The following is an 18,786-nucleotide window of genomic DNA, read 5'->3' on the forward strand; positions in this document are numbered from 1 at the left end:
TTTGGGGAAATATTTCTGAAATGTATATTAGGGAATGGATTTTGCAATATAACTAGTATCTACTTTAACAGTGCAAACTTCAAATTTGACTACTATATATAAGTGATCATAGCACGTCATCAATTCTAAAGTATATTAGGTAAGAAAAATGCTGATCATTGTTGAAAAATATGCATCTGAGAGGCAATGAATTACAGTGTTTATTCTGGTTATGTTTTGACATTTAATCTGCAAAAATTACCTTTATTTAACTAGAAGTCATAAATAACTTTAATAAGTTGTTTAGTAGGTTCTTTGTCTCATAATTTCTATAATCTTATGATTTCATTTAAATGAGTCAGCTTGTTTTTTGGTAATGACGCATTTTGTGAAGAAATGTTACATCATTCTTTTTACGTTTCTGAAGCTTCAAGCTTAGATGATAGTTCTCTTGTGTCAACTCAAAAACGTTCAAGCACATCACAGACTGTTGCCACTCCTACTCCAGTACCTGTAATTGAGTCAGCAGAGGCTATAGAAGCCAAGGCTGCCCTTAAACAGGTAAAGACCCCACCTTTACAGCTTTATCTTGGGTCAGGTTTTTTGAGAACATGGACTATCATCTTCTAATAATTTCTCCAATATTTAGTTGCAGGAAATTTTTGAGAACTACAAAAAAGAAAAGGCAGATAATGAAAAAATGCAGAATGAGCAGCTTGAGAAACTTCAGGAGCAAGTCACAGATTTGCGATCACAAAATACCAAAATTTCTACCCAGCTAGATTTTGCTTCTAAACGGTAAATTTTCTTTTCAAAAATTAAGTCTAAACGGTATACTTAGTTTTCAGTTGAATCAAATTCAAGTGTTAATTTGCAATAGTGTTACTTTTTTTGGTGGATTCTGATCCAGGATGAGATGTACAGGGGTTCATTTTTTACTTTTGGTTAATGATTATCCTGGATATTGCTAAGGAGTCCACGTAGTTATTTAGTTAAGTTGAAGTTCATGTAAGGAATGTTGCTATTTTTCCTTCCTGAGATTAAAGAAGATACTGTTTCCATAGGAGTTAATTATTTTAAGTAAGGAAGATAAGAGAACTATGAGCAAATTCAGCCTTTTCTAGTCTAGGTAGAAGAGAAGCAGGCTCTAGCGAGTTAATTTTGGGAAAATTCACTTTCTTGGTCACTTAACAAAGGAATAATGGTAAATTTCATTCCATAGTTATTACCAGAGCCATTGAATACTTGTTAGTTTATCAAGTTAGGAAAAAACTTATTTCTTTGTATACTACATGGTCAAACTGTTTTTGTAAGTATATGACAAGCAGTTGTTTCTGTACATTCCAACAGTTTGATATCCCAATAAAAGCACCTTTTTTTTTCCTATGTTGATAGCTCTAGCCAGCCATTTTCTAAGCTTTCAAGCACATAAGAAAATAACATGAAGAATTTTAGAGAGAAAAAAAGGACTGGCAAAAATCCATCACTAACCATGAGTGAATATCTTAAATTGCATACTGTATTGTGATGGGTGTCTCGTGTATCAACATTATATGGCATTATTTTGAATATGATTAGAATACTTGTAAATGAGTAAGATTAAAAAGTTAATTCAGCATGAAATACTGTGCTTAATTAGAATTTGAATTTGACTGCTAAATGTGGAATTTAGAAAAAAGAATGGAGATTTTTACATTATTACACAGGCCACTGTTTTCATATTATTAATCATGTAAAATTAAGTTCTTGTGAAAATCAAGGAACTAAGCTAGGATATAGTACTTCAGTTGCTTATGGAATTTTTTTTTTTCATATAAGTTATGAAATGCTACAAGATAATGTTGAAGGATATCGTCGAGAAATAACATCCCTGCACGAGAGAAATCAGAAACTCACTGCAGCAACTCAAAAGCAGGAACAGATCATCAACACAATGACACAAGATTTGAGAGGAGCTAATGAAAAGCTAGCTGTTGCAGAAGTGAGACCAATTTCCGGCATCTCACTTGCGTTATAAGTTGCATTTGACACTTGTTTTTTAATTATTACTTTGCTTTTACTGGTTGGTGTAATGTAGATATTTGAGGTTTGTGAATTACATGTCTTTATCAAATAGTTTCCAGGCATCCACTTGTCCATCAGATCAGTTGGGTGATTGTTTCTAATAAAACTAGAGAGGGAAAGAAGTTTGTTTGTCTAGACTAAGATTGTCTTACAGATTTTCCATTTCAAAATAAATTTGTAAGTCACTGTTGCTCTAGTTGCAACAAAGGCAGTGGGTGAATATTTTATCCATTCTTATTTCTAATAAAGGACAGTATAAAAATTTCATTAGCATTGAATTATATTTCTGAATTTCAATGAATAAAATATAATTGATGAAATGAATGATGAATATAAATGTCAATCAGAAATTGACAGTACTTTCAACTAAATTCTAAATTCTTTGAAGGTAAATTTTCATACAATGCTTTACTTTTTATAAAATTGTCTCTCACAGCTTTTTAATCATTACTTATGAACTAGGTACAGTTGTCCCCCATTTGGCCTATCGAGAAACAGACGCAGAAGCTAAGTAATTTGCCTGTTTTGGGGCCATGATGAGAGATGGGTTGGTTGGGACTTAAAACCTAGCTTTTCTAATTCTGTTGGCTATATTCTTTCATTTTTGTCTTGTACCCACTCCTTTGTGGAGACTAGACAGCAGCACTTTTTCAAACTGGTGGAGTAAGTTTTATGATTGATAGTTTTTGACTCACCCTGAAAATATGAATATTTGAGGATATTGATTTTCAGTGAACCCTCCTATATCCCATGAAACTCAGAGTCTTTATGGGGAAAAAAAGTTTAATCAGTCAGCACTTTCAAACAGATACTTAGAAACCAAGCTTAGATTCTAAACTTGCATAATTTAATAGTATGCAGGTATGACTATAGCACAATTTTTCAGTTTTGCCTCTTACACTCTGGCATTTTAGATTTTTTTATTGTTTGTTTTAAAGTCTGATTTGTTAGAGCAAAGATAGTGTAAGTATTTGTGGTAATTGCAAGATTTTTTCCTTTGATCTATTAGTATTTCCAGTATTTGCTTCATATTTCAATACATGAAACTAAGAGTTGTATTTCCTTATATAGTGAAGAGATGTAGTCTCTACTGTTAGTTTCTAACATTAAGAAATATGTAGTAATGAAGAATCATTTTAATTTTATAACTGTGTTATTACATTTGACACATTGCTTTTCAATATTTTTTCTTTAACTTGTATTTGCCTCAAGGTAAGAGCAGAAAATTTGAAAAAGGAAAAGGAAATGCTTAAATTGTCAGAGGTTCGTCTTTCTCAGCAAAGAGAATCTTTGTTGGCTGAACAAAGAGGGCAAAACTTGCTGCTAACTAATCTGCAAACAATTCAGGTAACCAAATGAAAAAGGACATGTAGAAAAATTAAGTTATATTTGAACAATTTTGACATTGTATTTTCTCAGGTTTCTTAATGAGAAAATTCATGTCATTTTCGTCATGCATTATGATCATTGAATTTGAAGTTTATTAAGACGTCAATATTCTAAATAAAACATTTAAAGAAAACTGACTGAAGCCATGCAATTGGCAGTTTTAATCTTCAGGTCTATATTTAGAGTCCTGTACAGTTTAATTGCGTACAAGATTAAATCTTTGGTTTATAGTCTTTAAAACTTCAAGAAATCTGAATGGCCATTGGTAATATGGTTTTTATTTTCCCTATTAAATAGATGTTTTAGTATGGAAAATGTCAAAATACCTTCTTGGTAAATGTTTTAGATATTAACCTATTCATGTAGAAATGAGTTGTATTCCCATAATTTTCTGTTGCCTTTGGGTTTTCTTTTTGGTGGGGGGGTTTACTTTTTTCTTAAGTATAACAAAAATCTTTTTTTACCTTAGGGAATATTGGAACGATCTGAAACAGAAACCAAACAAAGGCTTAGTAGCCAGATAGAAAAACTGGAACATGAGATATCCCATCTAAAGAAGAAGTTAGAAAATGAGGTGGAACAAAGGCATACACTTACTAGAAATCTAGATGTGAGTCTGTGTTCTGAATTTCTATAGAATGTTTATGTTTAAAAATTAAGCTGGTGTGTAGATAAACTGTCATCTCATGTTGAAGCATAGTTTTGAAGAGATCTCTTACAGACTCTTAAGTTTTTCTTGCCTTTTTGTATGCTTAGTAATTTTTGATTGGGTTTTATCCTATTGGGTGCTGGATATTTCTGTATTTCTATAAATCTTGAGCTTTGTTCTGGAATGCAGTAAAGTTCATTGAAAATAGTTTGATTCTATTGAATATATTTTGTACGATTTATTAGGCAGGCCCAAAGCAGTGCTCAGTTTAGAACTAATTATTCACTGCTACCAAGCCAGTATCTTCCTGACTACTAGTCCCAGTGCCCAGTGAATTAAGAGCTTTTGCAGTCAGGCTGCTGGAAACAGGCATTATTTATTCCTAATAACTCTCTCTGAGCACCAGAGAGTCTTCATTCAGTCTCTTTGGGTGATTCTTTACCCTGTCTAGGGTAATTTCATAGGCATGCACTGATCACAATTTTGCTGAATATTCAAGAGGGATCCTGTGCAAATCACAGTACTCTGTGCAGCTCTCTTCTCTCTGATAGTCTGTCTTATGAATTCAAACTAGCCTCCTTCTACTCTCAGTTCTATGTTCTCAATTCAGGAATCCTGTGGGCCTCATTTCCCTTTCCCTATGCCTTAGCCTGCACACTCTTAAATCAATAAGCTGGGAAATTGTAGGGTTCACCTCTTTTGTTTCCTGACTCAGGTATCACAGTTGTTCTAATGTGTTTTGTCTGGGGTTTTTTGGTTGTTGTTTGTTTTTTTGATTTTGGTTGTTTCAGATGGGGAGATAAATCTCATCTCTGTTACCCTGTTTTAGCCAGAGTGTTAAAGTTCTGTAAAAAGATAACTTGAACCTCTAGTTACTTAAGAACTTAAAGGTAAGTGTTTGTAGGGTTAATGTATTTTTTCTTATAGGTTCAACTTTTAGATACAAAGAGACAGCTGGATACTGAGACTAATCTTCATCTTAACACAAAAGAACTGTTAAAAAATGCTCAAAAGGAAATTGCTACATTGAAACAGCACCTCAGTAATGTGGAAGTCCAGCTTGCTTCTCAGTCCTCACAGAGAACTGGTAAAGGTAAATAATTAAGTAGGCTGATAAAAAGTACCTCTTTAGGTTTATAACAGATCCTGTAGATAAATAGCCTATTCTTTGTGGATACTAGCAAAAGCTTTAAAAAACAAAAAACCTTTATTGTTCCTATAGTAAAGCTCAGTTTTCCACTTAGATTAATAAATTTGCAGACTTGGAAGACTCAGAATAGTTGTACATATGGCAGCTGACCAAGATATGCTCTTAGTTTTCCAATTATTGAAACCATTTTACTGATACTTTAAGAATGTTTCTCTTGTGGAGGGTTAATATTTGAATTTTTAACTCTCGCTTTCGAGATGAGGTTATTTGTTGAATTTGTAATGATATGGCTCACTTACAGAAATAATTGATTGGCTTGGTCTCTTTTAGAGCAACATTTCTAATCTTTGCTCATTGATAGCCGCAGGTAAAAGATTTTCTCATTAGGTTTTGCTTCTCTTTGTCAATACATTATTTCAAATGCAAAGCCATTGTGTCCAGATTTTCTACATGGTTTTATTTCTTAATAGAAGAGAAATTTAAAACATAAGTATATATGTGTATATGTGATATATATAGTATATATATATATAATTATCCAATACTTCTTTCTTGTTATCATATGGTATGAAAACATTCTTTCTAATCTGCAATTTCTTCCTTTTCCATGAATTTTAGAATGAAAATTGCACTAAATGATGAAGGTGTAGTGTTTTGGAATAAACAACGTTTAAATAAATTAAGAATGGTAATTTCTGCAAGTAACTGTCTCAGTTTAGTGGAAATATTTTGTATTCTCTTTTTAAGTATCTTTTTTTAAAAAAAATATTTGTAACAGCAAAGTTCTTTTGAAGAAATAACATACTGATAGTAACCTGTTTTTATTTTGGTATTCAGTATGGGTTGAAATATACTTTTTAGGTAGTTAACTACTTATTTCAGCCTTAATCCTAACTTCACAGTCAGGATTGATAACAGTCATCTCTAATATCTTTTAAAATGTTCATTTTAAGAAAGCTGTTAAACCTTTTAGGTCAGCCTAGCATCAAAGAAGATGTGGATGACCTTCTGAGTCAGCTAAAGCAGGCAGAAGAGCAGGTGAATGACCTGAAGGAAAGACTCAAAACAAGCACTAGTAATGTGGAACAGTATCGTGCAATGGTTACTAGTTTGGAAGAGTCCCTCAACAAGGAAAAACAGGTATATACAATTTTGAAATCGGTTGGCGTGCACTTATTAACTTTTTTTTTTAGGTTAGGTTGTTGCTATGTGTAAGGCACTGTGTAAAAGTATGGATTTGACTGACATCATTGCACTTACCTCTTAAGAGTGCTTGAGTCTAATAAGCCAAATAAAACAAACAAAAAGATCACACAAAATTTGTGAAACATGAAAACTGTATTGCTGTAGAAAAGGTATAGATGAAATGTTGATGTGAGTGGGAGGTAGGTGAGATTATTTGTCTTTTGAGTATGCATAACTTCACAGGAGAGAAGGCATTTGTGTCCAGCCTTGAAAGAAAGCATCATTTGGATAGTTAAAGGTAGGAAGTTATTCCACGTAGAAGGCACCATCAGCCAGGATAAAAAGGCTAGTTAGTGTGTTGCATTTATGAAGTGAAATAGTGAGGAATATAATTATAAACGTAGTCAGGAGCCAAATGTGAAAAGTTTTCAAGTCATACTAAATTATACGTTGTAAGATTATTGAGGCATTGATTTTTTTCCAACATGTCATAACCAGAATTTGCTTTAACTAGAAAGATTAACGTAATAGATTGGAGGGTATGAAGTTTGTTTTGGAGGCTATAGCAACAGACTAGGGCCACAGTTTTAAAACATCCTTTCGTGGCTGGCTGGCATCATGGAAATCGAAATATGTGGGGAGAAAAACCCCTTTCAGTGGTAGAATGGACAGATTTGGCAAGTGGATATGAAGAATGAGGGGAAAATGAAAATTGGAAATTTCACTTCAAAAGAGAAAAATGACCAGTAAACAGGTAGAGAGGTAAATTATGCATAGTTTTAAGTGATGTTTTTGAACTCTTGAATCCGCATTTGATGGATTTTTTAAAAAAAAATACGAGGCAAACATTAATTTTAGTATTTTTTAAATTTAGTTTAGATTTAGGGAAAGTAACTGTATAATTTTAAATATGTATATTCTTTGTATCTTATTGTTTGGTTGATGGCGAAGGTGACAGAAGAAGTACATAAGAATATTGAAGTTCGCTTAAAAGAGTCAGCTGAGTTTCAGACACAGCTGGAAAAGAAGTTAATGGAAGTAGAGAAGGAAAAACAGGAACTTCAGGATGACAAGAGAAGAGCCATAGAGAGCATGGAACAACAGGTAAATTAAGTTATTACCATATCAATCACTTTTTCTATGGTAAGAATTTAAATTCTTTTAACTAGCTCATCAGCTACTATTCAGTTCATCTCAACAGATATTGAATGAACACATACCCAACAATTTTAGTTTTAAGTTTTACTCTGTACATCTGTACATGTTTCCTTTTGGATATTTAAGACTACTTTATGGTACTAGGTATTAGTGCTGCTTTTTAGAAGCCTCTGCCTAAAAATTGACTTTTGCAGATAGTAATATGGGGTCAACATAGACCTGCAAAATTTGTCCAGTAGATTATATCAGGTTATGACTATTTTAAATTTAGTAAGAAGTCTTTGGGCTACTTGTATTTTGAAAAATCTATCTTCAGTATTTTTAAAGTAAGTTTGCAATTAACTCTGGTTTTAATCTTGTTCTTCTGATTTAGTTATCTGAGTTAAAGAAAACACTCAATAGTGTTCAGAATGAAGTACAAGAAGCTCTTCAGAGAGCAGGCACAGCTTTGAGTAATGAGCAGCAAGCCAGACGGGACTGTCAGGAACAAGTAAGTGTCACTCTTAGAGCCAGTTATTGAGAAGTGAGCTTTGATCTTAGGGAACAGTTCTTGGAGTATATTAATGCATTTTGGGGATTGGTGAATCTTACAAAAATGCAGGTTTATTTCCACTCTTGTGGAACTTGGAATAACATCAGTTAAAAAGTATAGATGAAGGCTAAAAGTAAACACAGGTTTCCCCTGCTGTCCAAAAGTAGAAAGTTCCTATGAAGCCGTGTGTAAACTGCAGTGTCATGAAGTGAAGAAACAATTATCTTAGGACACATCTTGCTAATGGAAGCACAAAATAAATTGAGATAAAGCATAGATGCTCACAGACACAGTTCAAAGCTCTGACAGCTTGATATTGAGATTCTGAGTGTAGTTCTCAGGGAGGGAGCTTGGCGGTGCCTCTCTTGCTACTTGGGGTGCACACAGCCTCTATAATGGCTCCTGCAAAACAAACGCTGAACACTTTTCACTTTTCTCCTTTTTTTGTAAAAGCAAAAATGCTCTTTGGATTTCTTTTGGTTAGCAAAAACAGACGCTAATGTAGGTTTTTCATAAAAGCAAAGTGGCATAAAGCAGACTTTCAAAAAGTAGGAGATACCTGTAGAGCAATATCCATTAACAAAACAAAGTTGATAAATGGGAAAAATATAGAAAAATAGGAGTAGGAGATTACATGTGTACTTACTTTCACTTGCAAACATTCTTTCACTATTGTAGTCCTTCACTAATTCTGGTTGTAAAGCTGTACTACAGACACGATAGAGATACTTTTCTCAACAAAACAATTTTAGTACCTTTTTAATGCATTACTGAGCTTACACAGATTTCTATACACCACTGTTTATAAGCTTTAAAAGTACAAAACCACATTATTTAAGTATACATACAGCATGCACACACACATATATGTGATACTGCTTTTTATGATTTTTTATGAACAAGAAATGGTAAAACAATTCAGGAAAATGGGGATTATTGAAATGGTAGAATGGGAAGGAAAGACATGTAAGGATATTGGAAACATTCTCATTTTTATGTTTGGTGGTATATTAATAGCCATTCGTTGGGTTACTATTCTTTATTGCTTACATATTGCTTATATACATAACATGTATATGTATCAGGATTACTTTAAAAATGGAATACAGGGGAAAGTGCTTCAAATTGAAGGTAAATTAGACAAAAATGAATTGTCTTTGGCTTATTGCCAAACAGCATAATATTGGAAATTAGAATCAAAGAATGTATCCATTTTTCAGTACTCAAATAGATTATTTTCATTTACCTTCATTCACTTTGTGTATATATATGTATTTTATGTAACTCAGTTATATTTAGTCTTTTTTTCATAAAGGCTGTTCTGAGTTACTATATCATCTTCTTAAGTTTCATTTTGAGCAGATGTTTAATATTTCATTAAATAGATAGTGTGATTTTTTTTTAATTTTTTAACATCTTTATTGGAATATAATTGCTTTACAATGGTGTGTTAGTTTCTGCTTTATAACAAAGTGAATCAGTTATACATATACATATGTCCCCATATCTCTTCCCTCTTGCGTCTCCCTCCCTCCCACCCTCCCTATCCCACCCCTCTAGGTGGTCACAAAGCACCGAGCTGATCTCCCTGTGCTGTGCGGCTGCTTCCCACTACAGTGTGATTTTTAATCATTCTCCTATTTTGGTACATTTAGAGATTGTCTTCACTTTTATTATTTTAAATAATACCATGTGCATCTTTTCAAAGACTAGCTTTATGGGTTTTTAATCATCTCTGTCGATGGGGAAATAATTCCTTTCAGGCTAAAATAGCTGTGGAAGCTCAGAATAAGTATGAGAGAGAATTGATGCTACATGCTGCTGATGTTGAAGCTCTACAAGCTGCCAAAGAACAGGTTTCCAAAATGGTGTCAGTGCGTGAGCACTTGGAAGAAACAACCCAGAAAGCAGAATCACAGTTGTTGGAGTGTAAAGCATCTTGGGAGGAAAGAGAGAGAATGTTAAAGGTATTATTGTACATCATAATCATATTGTACATCAGAATGTTTAGAGAATTGAAAGTTTTTTTAATGTACATTGGAAAATCTGCTATTATGATAGACTCTTGGATTATAGGATGAAGTTTCCAAGAGTGTGTCTCGCTGTGAAGATCTAGAAAAACAAAACAGATTACTTCATGATCAGATTGAAAAATTAAGTGACAAAGTCATCGCCTCTATGAAGGAAGGTGTACAAGGTCCATTGAATGTATCTCTCAGTGAAGAAGGAAAATCTCAAGAACAAATTTTAGAAATTCTCAGGTAAATCCAATATATTCTTAATGCTTTTTACTTCTGTGGTTAACAACAATTATGAAGTGACACTATAAATGTGTAAATTAGACAAGTGGGAGTTACATGATATTTAGGCATAAAGCTCATTTTGTCTCTTATTAGTCAACAAACCCACTATCACCCAATTAGTGATCACTTTTGACATTTAGACATATGCCAATTTAAATAAATTAGTTCAAGCTGAATCTAATATTAAGAACTTGAGTGGGTTCTTTAGAAAATTAATTGCCTTTTGGATTATTTTAAAGATAGAAGCCACTGTCTGTAATAAAATATATCCCCCATTATTTTTTAATGAAAGCATTGTGTAAAAATAGTTTTTAAAGTGAATGATTTTTGTCATCTTAAAAATTATCCAAGTTTTGAAATGTTATGTTGTTGGCATTTTTCTATTCAAATAAAATAAATATTCTTGTAGATTTATACGACGAGAAAAAGAAATTGCTGAAACTAGGTTTGAAGTGGCTCAGGTTGAGAGTCTGCGCTATCGACAAAGGGTTGAACTTTTAGAAAGAGAGCTGCAGGAACTGCAGGATAGTCTAAATGCTGAAAGGGAGAAAGTTCAGGTATGTATCCTAAGCTTTAAGAAAGCACTTGTTAAATCAAGAGATGAGCTCATTTCAGTTTCTAATAACATAAAATTTAGTTTGAAATAAGCATTCTTTTTAAACGTGTTAATTCATTAAACATTAGTAAACACTGGCACAATACAGTGGTGAGAGACTAATGGTAACCAGACTGACTGGTTTCAAATTCTAGCTTCACACCATGAGATGTGTGCCTTGGATACCTTGTTTAACTTCCTTGCTCTTAAACTTCCTTGTCTGTAATATTGGGGTGATAATAATAGTGAGGATTGAGTTAGTGCACATGAAGCGTTTAGAATCATGTCTGGTACACAGTGAGTGCTTAATAAATTTCAGTTATCTTAATTTATTACTGTAGTTTTCATTATAGATTGATAGTCATTTTAGAAAAAAAGGTAGGTTGAAACTGCTACAGAATATTCCTTTCTCATCAGAGGTGCAAAATGTAGTCAAAACAATTGACCAAAGGAGAAAAAAAGATGCTTAGTGAATATGTGATCACAACATAAGCTTATCAACTCCTAGTCCACACTACCACCAAAGGCTTACTGTTGCATAACAGCTCTACATCTGGAAGGAAGGAAATTAAGACCTTGAATCATTTATCTTCTTTTAACTGATAGTTGGAATGCCTGCTAGAGATAAACCATTGAAACAGGGGAAAGTGAATAAGAACAATTAGATTTATGGGATTTACATTTTCAGACAGAAATTTAAAATTCCAGAGTTATATCCTATTGAGAAAACAACCCAAATTCAAACATTTCTCATTACGGAAATAATAAACAGACCCTGTAATTCAATGGAGTTAACACTTGGAGGAAAAGAGCAGAATCGGGGTTTCTAACAAAGATTGTATATTCTCTCAGTCTCTTCTGCTTTCTTTGCTGTTCCTTTGGGCTGCAGAAAGGCAAATAATACTAGTAGAAAATGCCCAGCTCAACAAACTCTTACGTATAGTCAGAGGAGAGTCAAGAAGTAACATACATTATATCAAAACTAATAGAATGTCTACCAAAGATGAACAGTGTAGCACGGCAGTCATGAACCATAGATTTTAAAATGGTGAAGGAATAAAGTAACATGTGCAAAAGATGGATAATTATACTCAATGAGAACAGAAGAAAAGGTCTTCACAAATGAACAAATATTCAGTAAAATTTCTCAGAACCAAAGTGATGAAACAACTGAGTGAAATAAAGAGTTTCTGAAAAAGGGGGAAAAAACTGAGGATCAAAATAACATTGTTTTAGAACTATTTTAATTCAGTGTAGCAAGAAAAAGAATAGATACAGAAAGATCTGGATTGATGTTCTTACCTAATGTAAAAACTATTTGTCAGCAGGATTTGTAGTATCTTTTTACTTTCATCTTTTAATTTCCAGTAGTAATTAGCATGAATTACAGAAAAACATGTAAGACTTCTAAGAATTTGTTTTAAAAGTTGACATTTAAATCCTTTTTACTTTTGTAGGAAAGATTAGAACTGGTAGGAAAAGGTAGGTCTTAATCTATTGTTATATGTTGCTATATACATGTTTGAAATCTTTAGGTAACTGCAAAAACAATGGCCCAGCATGAGGAACTGATGAAGAAAACCGAAACAATGAATGTAGTTATGGAGACCAATAAGATGCTGAGGGAAGAAAAGGAAAGGCTAGAACAGGATCTACAACAGATGCAAGCCAAGGTTTGTAACTTACTAATGAAGAGAAGAGGCACGTTATTTTTAATAGTATTTTAAATAAACTCTCACATCAGGTATTAAAAAAATACTGGAACTATTTTCAGGTGAGGAAACTGGAGTTAGATATTTTACCCTTACAAGAAGCAAATGCTGAGCTGAGTGAGAAAAGCGGTATGTTGCAAGCAGAGAAGAAGTTATTAGAAGAAGATGTCAAACGTTGGAAAGCACGTAACCAGGTAAGTGCAGTTAAACCCATTCCAAAATATGGAAACATGTTGATTTAAAATAATAGGGTAAAACTTAACGGGATAAAAATGTTTGATGAGCTAGTGGAAAGTATTATGCGTTTATCAGTAAAAGTCTAACATGTAACCTCTACATACGTGACAGGCATTAAACTTATAACTCAGTTTTTAAAGTTTTGGTTATGTTTTGTATTTTTTTTAAAAACAGCTAATTTATTTACTTGGATTCCAAATATAGGCTTTTGCTTTATCTTTAAAATGCTTTGGTATGTGATAAATGGATTTATGTAGTTTACTGAATCACTTTAAGAAGACTTGTTCACTGACTGCTACCTTTTTAGGAGGGACAAAACCATATAGTATAGTATGGTTAGAAACGCCAGCTCTAATAAATGAATTTAGTAAAGTAGCAGGATACAAAATTAATGCACAGAAATATCTTGCATTCCTATACACTAATGATGAAAACTCTGAAACAGAAATTAAGGAAACACTCCCATATAACACTGCAACAAAAAGACTAAAATACCTAGGAATAAACCTACCTAAGGAGACAAAAGATCTGTATGCAGAAAACTATAAGACACTGATGAACAAAATTAAAGATGACACATATGGAGAGATATACCATGTTCTTAAACAGGAAGAATCAACATTGTGAAAATGACAGTACTACCCAAAGCAATCTACAGATTCAATGCAATCCCTATCAAACTACCAATGGCATTTTTCACAGAACTAGAACAAAAAATTTCACAATTTGTTTGGAGACACAAAAGACCCCGAATAGCCAAAGAAATCTTGAGAAAGAAAAACGGAGCTGGAGCAATCAGGCTCTGTGACTTCAGACTATACTACAAAGCTACAGTAATCAAGACAGTGTAGTACTGGCACAAAAACAGAAGTATAGATCAATGGAACAGGATAGAAAGCCCAGAGATAAACCCATGCACATATGGTCACCTTATTTTTGATAAAGGAGGCAAGAATATACAATGGAGAAAAGACAGCCTGTTCAATAAGTGGTGCTGGGAAAACTGGACAGCTACATGTAAAAGAATGAAATTAGAACACTCCCTAACACCATACACAAAAATAAACTCAAAATGGATTAAAGACCTAAATATAAGGCCATACACTATGAAACTCTTAGAGAAAATTATAGGAAGAACACTCTATGACATAAATCACAGCAAGATCCTTTTTGACCCACCTCCTAGAGAAATGGAAATAAAAACAAAAATAAACAAATGGGACCTAATGAAACTTCAAAGCTTTTGCACAGCAAAGGAAACCATAAACAAGACCAAAAGACAACCCTCAGAATGGAAGAAAATATTTGTAAATGAAGCAACTGACAAATGATTAATCTCCAAAATATACAGCAGCTCATGCAGCTCAATTATCAAAAAATAACAACCTAATCCAAAAATGGGCAGAAGACCTAAATAGACATTTCTCCAAAGAAGATATACTGATTGCCAACAAACACATGAAAGGATGCTCAACATCTCTAATCATTAGAGAAATGCAAATCAAAACTACAGTGAGGTATCACCTCACACCAGTCAGAATGGCCATCATCAAAAAACCTACAAACAATAAGTGCTGGAGAGGGTGTGAAGAAAAGGGAACCCTCTTGCACTGTTGGTGGGAATGTAAATTGATACAGCCACTATGGAAAACAGCATGGAGATTCCTTAAAAAACTAAAAATAAAACTACCATACAACCCAGCAATCCCACTACTGGGCATATACGCTGAGAAAACCATAATTCAAAGAGTCATGTACCACAATGTTCATTGCAGCTGTGTTTACAATAGCCAGGACATGGAAGCAACCTAAGTGTCCATAGACAGATGAATGGATAAAGATGTGGCACATATATACAATAGAATATTACTCAGCCATATAAAGACACGAAATTGGGTTATTTGTAGTGAGGCAGATGGACCTAGAGTCTGTCACACAGAGTGAAGTAAGTCGGAAAGAGAAAAACAAATGCCGTATGCTAACACATATAAATGGTTCTGAAGAACCTAAGGGCAGGACAGAAATAAAGACGCAGACATAGAGAATGGACTTGAGGAAACAAGAAGGGGGAAGGGTAAGCTGGGACGAAGTGAGAGAGTGGCTTTGACATATATACACTACTAAATGCAAAATCAGTAGCTAGTGGGAAGCAGCTGCATAGCACAGGGAGATCAGCTTGGTGCTTTGTGATCACCTAGAGGGGTGGGATAGGGAGGGTGGGAGACGCAAGAGGGAGGAGATATGGGGATGTATGTGTATGTATAGCTGATTCACTTTGTTTTAAAGCAGAAACTAACACACCATTGTAAAGCAATTATACTTCAATAAGGATGTTAAAAAAAAAAAGAAATGCTAGCTCTATATTTAAACGAAAGGTTGGGAATTGGCCTTACCACATACTAGTTACGTGATTTGTGAAAATGAGGACATTAATCTTTCTGAGCCAATTTTCCTTATTTGTGAAAATGAGGGCATAATACCCCTCTTCATGTTACAAAAATTAAACAATAAATGAAGCAGTTCACACAGCACCTAGCACCTGGAAAATGCTCTAGGGAACCACTCATATCTGAAGAGGACTATAGAATTTTAGAGTGCATTTATTCTTTTTTTTTAGTCAAACAAGCAATCTGAAAAATCAAGAAAGGAGGATAATCTGCCCAAATCTAGATACATTCCTGTTAAATTATGATGCCTTCTTTCCTAGTTAATGGAATCAATTATTTAGGATTATCTTCATATTTTTGTTTAGATTGTAATACATTATGACATTTTTTCCCTTGTATGTGTCACTTTAATGAAATTAGGTATTTAATATTAATATTAAAAGCTTGTAGATTCTTTGGATCCCTTTTTTGGCTCCATTGTAACGAGTCTGAAATTTTCCTTTGCAGCTATGAAAAATAATAGTGAATGATATTTATTTTATTTTCCCCTTCCATTTTGGCTAAACATCTTAGCTAAACAAAGGAACTAAAGCTTTGATCTTATTTTCTTGTAGTTTGGTGCTTGATCACTATGTATGCAAGTAGCAAATGTAAACACAAATACTCTGATATTTTGTTATAGCACATTAGTTTCATAAAACCTATAAAACCATATTATGCATTTTTGCTGTTGTAGCATCTAGTGAGTCAACAGAAAGATCCAGATACAGAAGAATATCGGAAGCTCCTTTCTGAAAAGGAAGTTCATGCTAAGCGTATTCAACAATTGACTGAAGAAACTGGAAGACTTAAAGCTGAAATTGCAAGGTATATGGAAGAAACCTTAAGTTGTATACAATTCTTGAAATCTTAAAGAAGTTTGTTTCTATTCTTTATGTGACCCCCTAAGTGCTTCCTGATTTTATAAAGAATGGAAAGTGCTGGAGCCCTTATATGTGGCTTTCCTTTTATTACTTTATAGAGCAAAGCAAGCAGTAATTTAGTTTTATGCCTTCATATATGCATTATTTCTCAATATTTTATTACTTTTTAAAAAACTACATAGTTGGTATGAATCTAAAGCAAACTTTTTAAAATAGTCAAAATGACCTTTGCAAGTAGATTTATCTTTTATTTTTTGGGTTAACATATATTCATGAATCTATTTTGAAAGTTTTTAATAAAGTTTTTAAATGAACTTATAGTGAAATATTGCCTTTTAAAGATAAATGTAATATTAAAATTAATGTTTCTGGTTTACCTCTTTTAAGCTTCAATGTCCTTTGTCCCTGTCATAGCCCCTATTTATGTGATACTTGATAAGCTTACAAATTTTTGTCATATTTATTCTCTTATTTTTTTCATAACAGTAGTCTGGCATTTTAAATAGGAGAGATATTACTTAATTTTAAAGTTGAGGAAGCTAAGATTCAGAAAGGTACCCAAGCTTATAAGGTTAGTAGCAGTTAAACCCATGTTCTTAATTCAGGTCATCTGATTTCAAGTTCTTTTCATGATAACAGTACAGGGGTTGGCAGACTATAATCCACAGGTCTTTTTTTGTACAGCTGGAAGCTAAGAATGATTTTTACATTTTTTAAGTGTTGTAAAAAAGGAGGAAGAGGAACATGTAACAAACATTGTATGTGGCCTATAAAGCCTAATATACTTACTCAGCACACAGTAGAGTGGAAAGAGTATAGATTTTGCTATCAGACAGATGTGGATTAAACTCTGTATACCAACACAGAGTAAAAGTGTGCATGTTACTTGACCATTTGTAGCTCAGTTTTTCTCATCTCTAAAATGGGCATGTATGACATATAATAAGTAAATCAGATCTTTCTAAAGGACCACAGGCTCATAAGTTAAGGAATTATCTTTTGAAGTGTGTATGGTTTTCTTAGAATTTTCTAAATAAAAAACAGACTAAAGCAACACAATAAAAATGTAACTTAAAGGATTTTAAAATTTGGAAAGTTCCAAATATTTAATCTTTCTCCTTTACCCCATTTTTTTTGCTTAGATCAAATGCATCTTTGACTAACAACCAGAACTTAATCCAGAGTCTAAAGGAAGATTTAAATAAAGTAAGAACTGAAAAGGAAAGCATCCAGAAGGACTTAGATGCCAAAATAATTGATATTCAAGAAAAAGTTAAAACTATTACTCAAGTCAAGAAAATTGGGCGTAGGTACAAGACTCAATATGAAGAACTTAAAGCACAACAAGATAAGGTATTTTGAACTGGTTTTTTTTAAATATATTCTTCATATATATATCATCATTTTTTGATATACACAGTTTTGATATACACAGTTTACACAGTTTTATGTATATATTTGGATATATGGGTGGATATATATTTGGATACATATATAAATATTTGGATAACTTAAAAAACCTTATTCATAATTTTTAATTATTGGTTTTTAGATTCTAAGCAAGGGTAAGCTTATATGTGATATCTTTATTTGGTTTAAGATTTGCTCTTGGGGCTTCCCTGGTGGCGTAGTGGTTGGGAGTCCACCTGCCAATGCAGGGGACACGGGTTCGAGCCCTGGTCCGGGAAGATCCCACATGCTGCAGAGCAGCTGGGCCCGTGCGCCACAACTACTGAGCCTGTGCTCAAGGACCCGTGCTCTGCAACAAGAGAGGCCACCGCGATGAGAGGCCCGCGCACCACAACAAAGAGTAGCCCCCGCTCACTGCAAGGAAGCCTGCGCACAGCAACAAAGAACCAACACAGCCAAAAATAAATTAATTAATTAAATTAAAAAAAAAAAAGATTTGCTCTTTAGTATGTCCCAAAATGAACTATAAATTCATATAGAGATAGTAGTAAATGCTAGATATTTTAATTCAGTTTCCCAATTTCAAATATTGCTCCTTTTCAAAACTATGTTCTTGTAACTCATTGCTCACTGAAATTGTGTATATCAAAAAATACTTGTTCTTGGGCTACCCTGGTGGTGCAGTGGTTGAGAGTCCACCTGCCGACACAGGGGACTCGGGTTCGTGCCCCGGTCCGGGAGGATCCCACATGCCGCGGAGCGGCTGGGCCCGTGAGCCGTGGCTGCTGAGCCTGCGCGTCCGGAGCCTGTGCTCCGCAACGGGAGAGGCCACAACAGTGAGAGGCCCGCGTATCACAAAAAAAAAAAAAAAAAAATACTAGTTCTTTTTAATTGATCAGGTTGTGTTACAGTTTTAAATAAGTAGTCTGTGTTAACCGCCTACCAAAAAGAATTTTTAAATCCTTGTTTTACTTTGGATCTGAATTTTGTTTTTAATTCCCAGTGGTAAAGAACTTGTATATTGACTTTATTGTGTATTTAGCACGTTAGACGAAAAAACATATAAAGAAAAAATTTCAAAATTCTTACCTCTCAGTTAACCATTGTTAGCAC

General features: G+C 33.6%; 1 protein-coding gene across 8 annotated transcripts in view; it reads left to right on the forward strand.

Moving 5' to 3' along the window:
- Positions 1 to 18,786, forward strand: part of TPR (translocated promoter region, nuclear basket protein) — a 64,650-nt gene that overhangs the window by 22,051 nt on the left and 23,813 nt on the right. For all 8 annotated transcript variants that reach the window (XM_089909800.1, XM_089909814.1, XM_089909807.1 and 5 more), the window contains exons 17-32: positions 407 to 540; positions 629 to 777; positions 1,798 to 1,960; positions 3,256 to 3,390; positions 3,902 to 4,042; positions 5,009 to 5,174; positions 6,205 to 6,371; positions 7,368 to 7,520; positions 7,948 to 8,064; positions 9,870 to 10,073; positions 10,183 to 10,367; positions 10,819 to 10,966; positions 12,540 to 12,677; positions 12,779 to 12,910; positions 16,077 to 16,207; positions 17,406 to 17,616. In XM_089909800.1, coding sequence (XP_089765926.1) covers positions 407 to 540; positions 629 to 777; positions 1,798 to 1,960; positions 3,256 to 3,390; positions 3,902 to 4,042; positions 5,009 to 5,174; positions 6,205 to 6,371; positions 7,368 to 7,520; positions 7,948 to 8,064; positions 9,870 to 10,073; positions 10,183 to 10,367; positions 10,819 to 10,966; positions 12,540 to 12,677; positions 12,779 to 12,910; positions 16,077 to 16,207; positions 17,406 to 17,616 — 2,474 coding nt within the window. The remainder of the gene's footprint in view (positions 1 to 406; positions 541 to 628; positions 778 to 1,797; positions 1,961 to 3,255; positions 3,391 to 3,901; positions 4,043 to 5,008; positions 5,175 to 6,204; positions 6,372 to 7,367; positions 7,521 to 7,947; positions 8,065 to 9,869; positions 10,074 to 10,182; positions 10,368 to 10,818; positions 10,967 to 12,539; positions 12,678 to 12,778; positions 12,911 to 16,076; positions 16,208 to 17,405; positions 17,617 to 18,786) is intronic.

Source organism: Delphinapterus leucas, chromosome 1, assembly GCF_059928025.1.
Source record: "Delphinapterus leucas isolate spDelLeu-1000000601 "Yukka" chromosome 1, BTC_Dleu_Yukka2, whole genome shotgun sequence".
Lineage (NCBI taxonomy): Eukaryota > Metazoa > Chordata > Mammalia > Artiodactyla > Monodontidae > Delphinapterus > Delphinapterus leucas.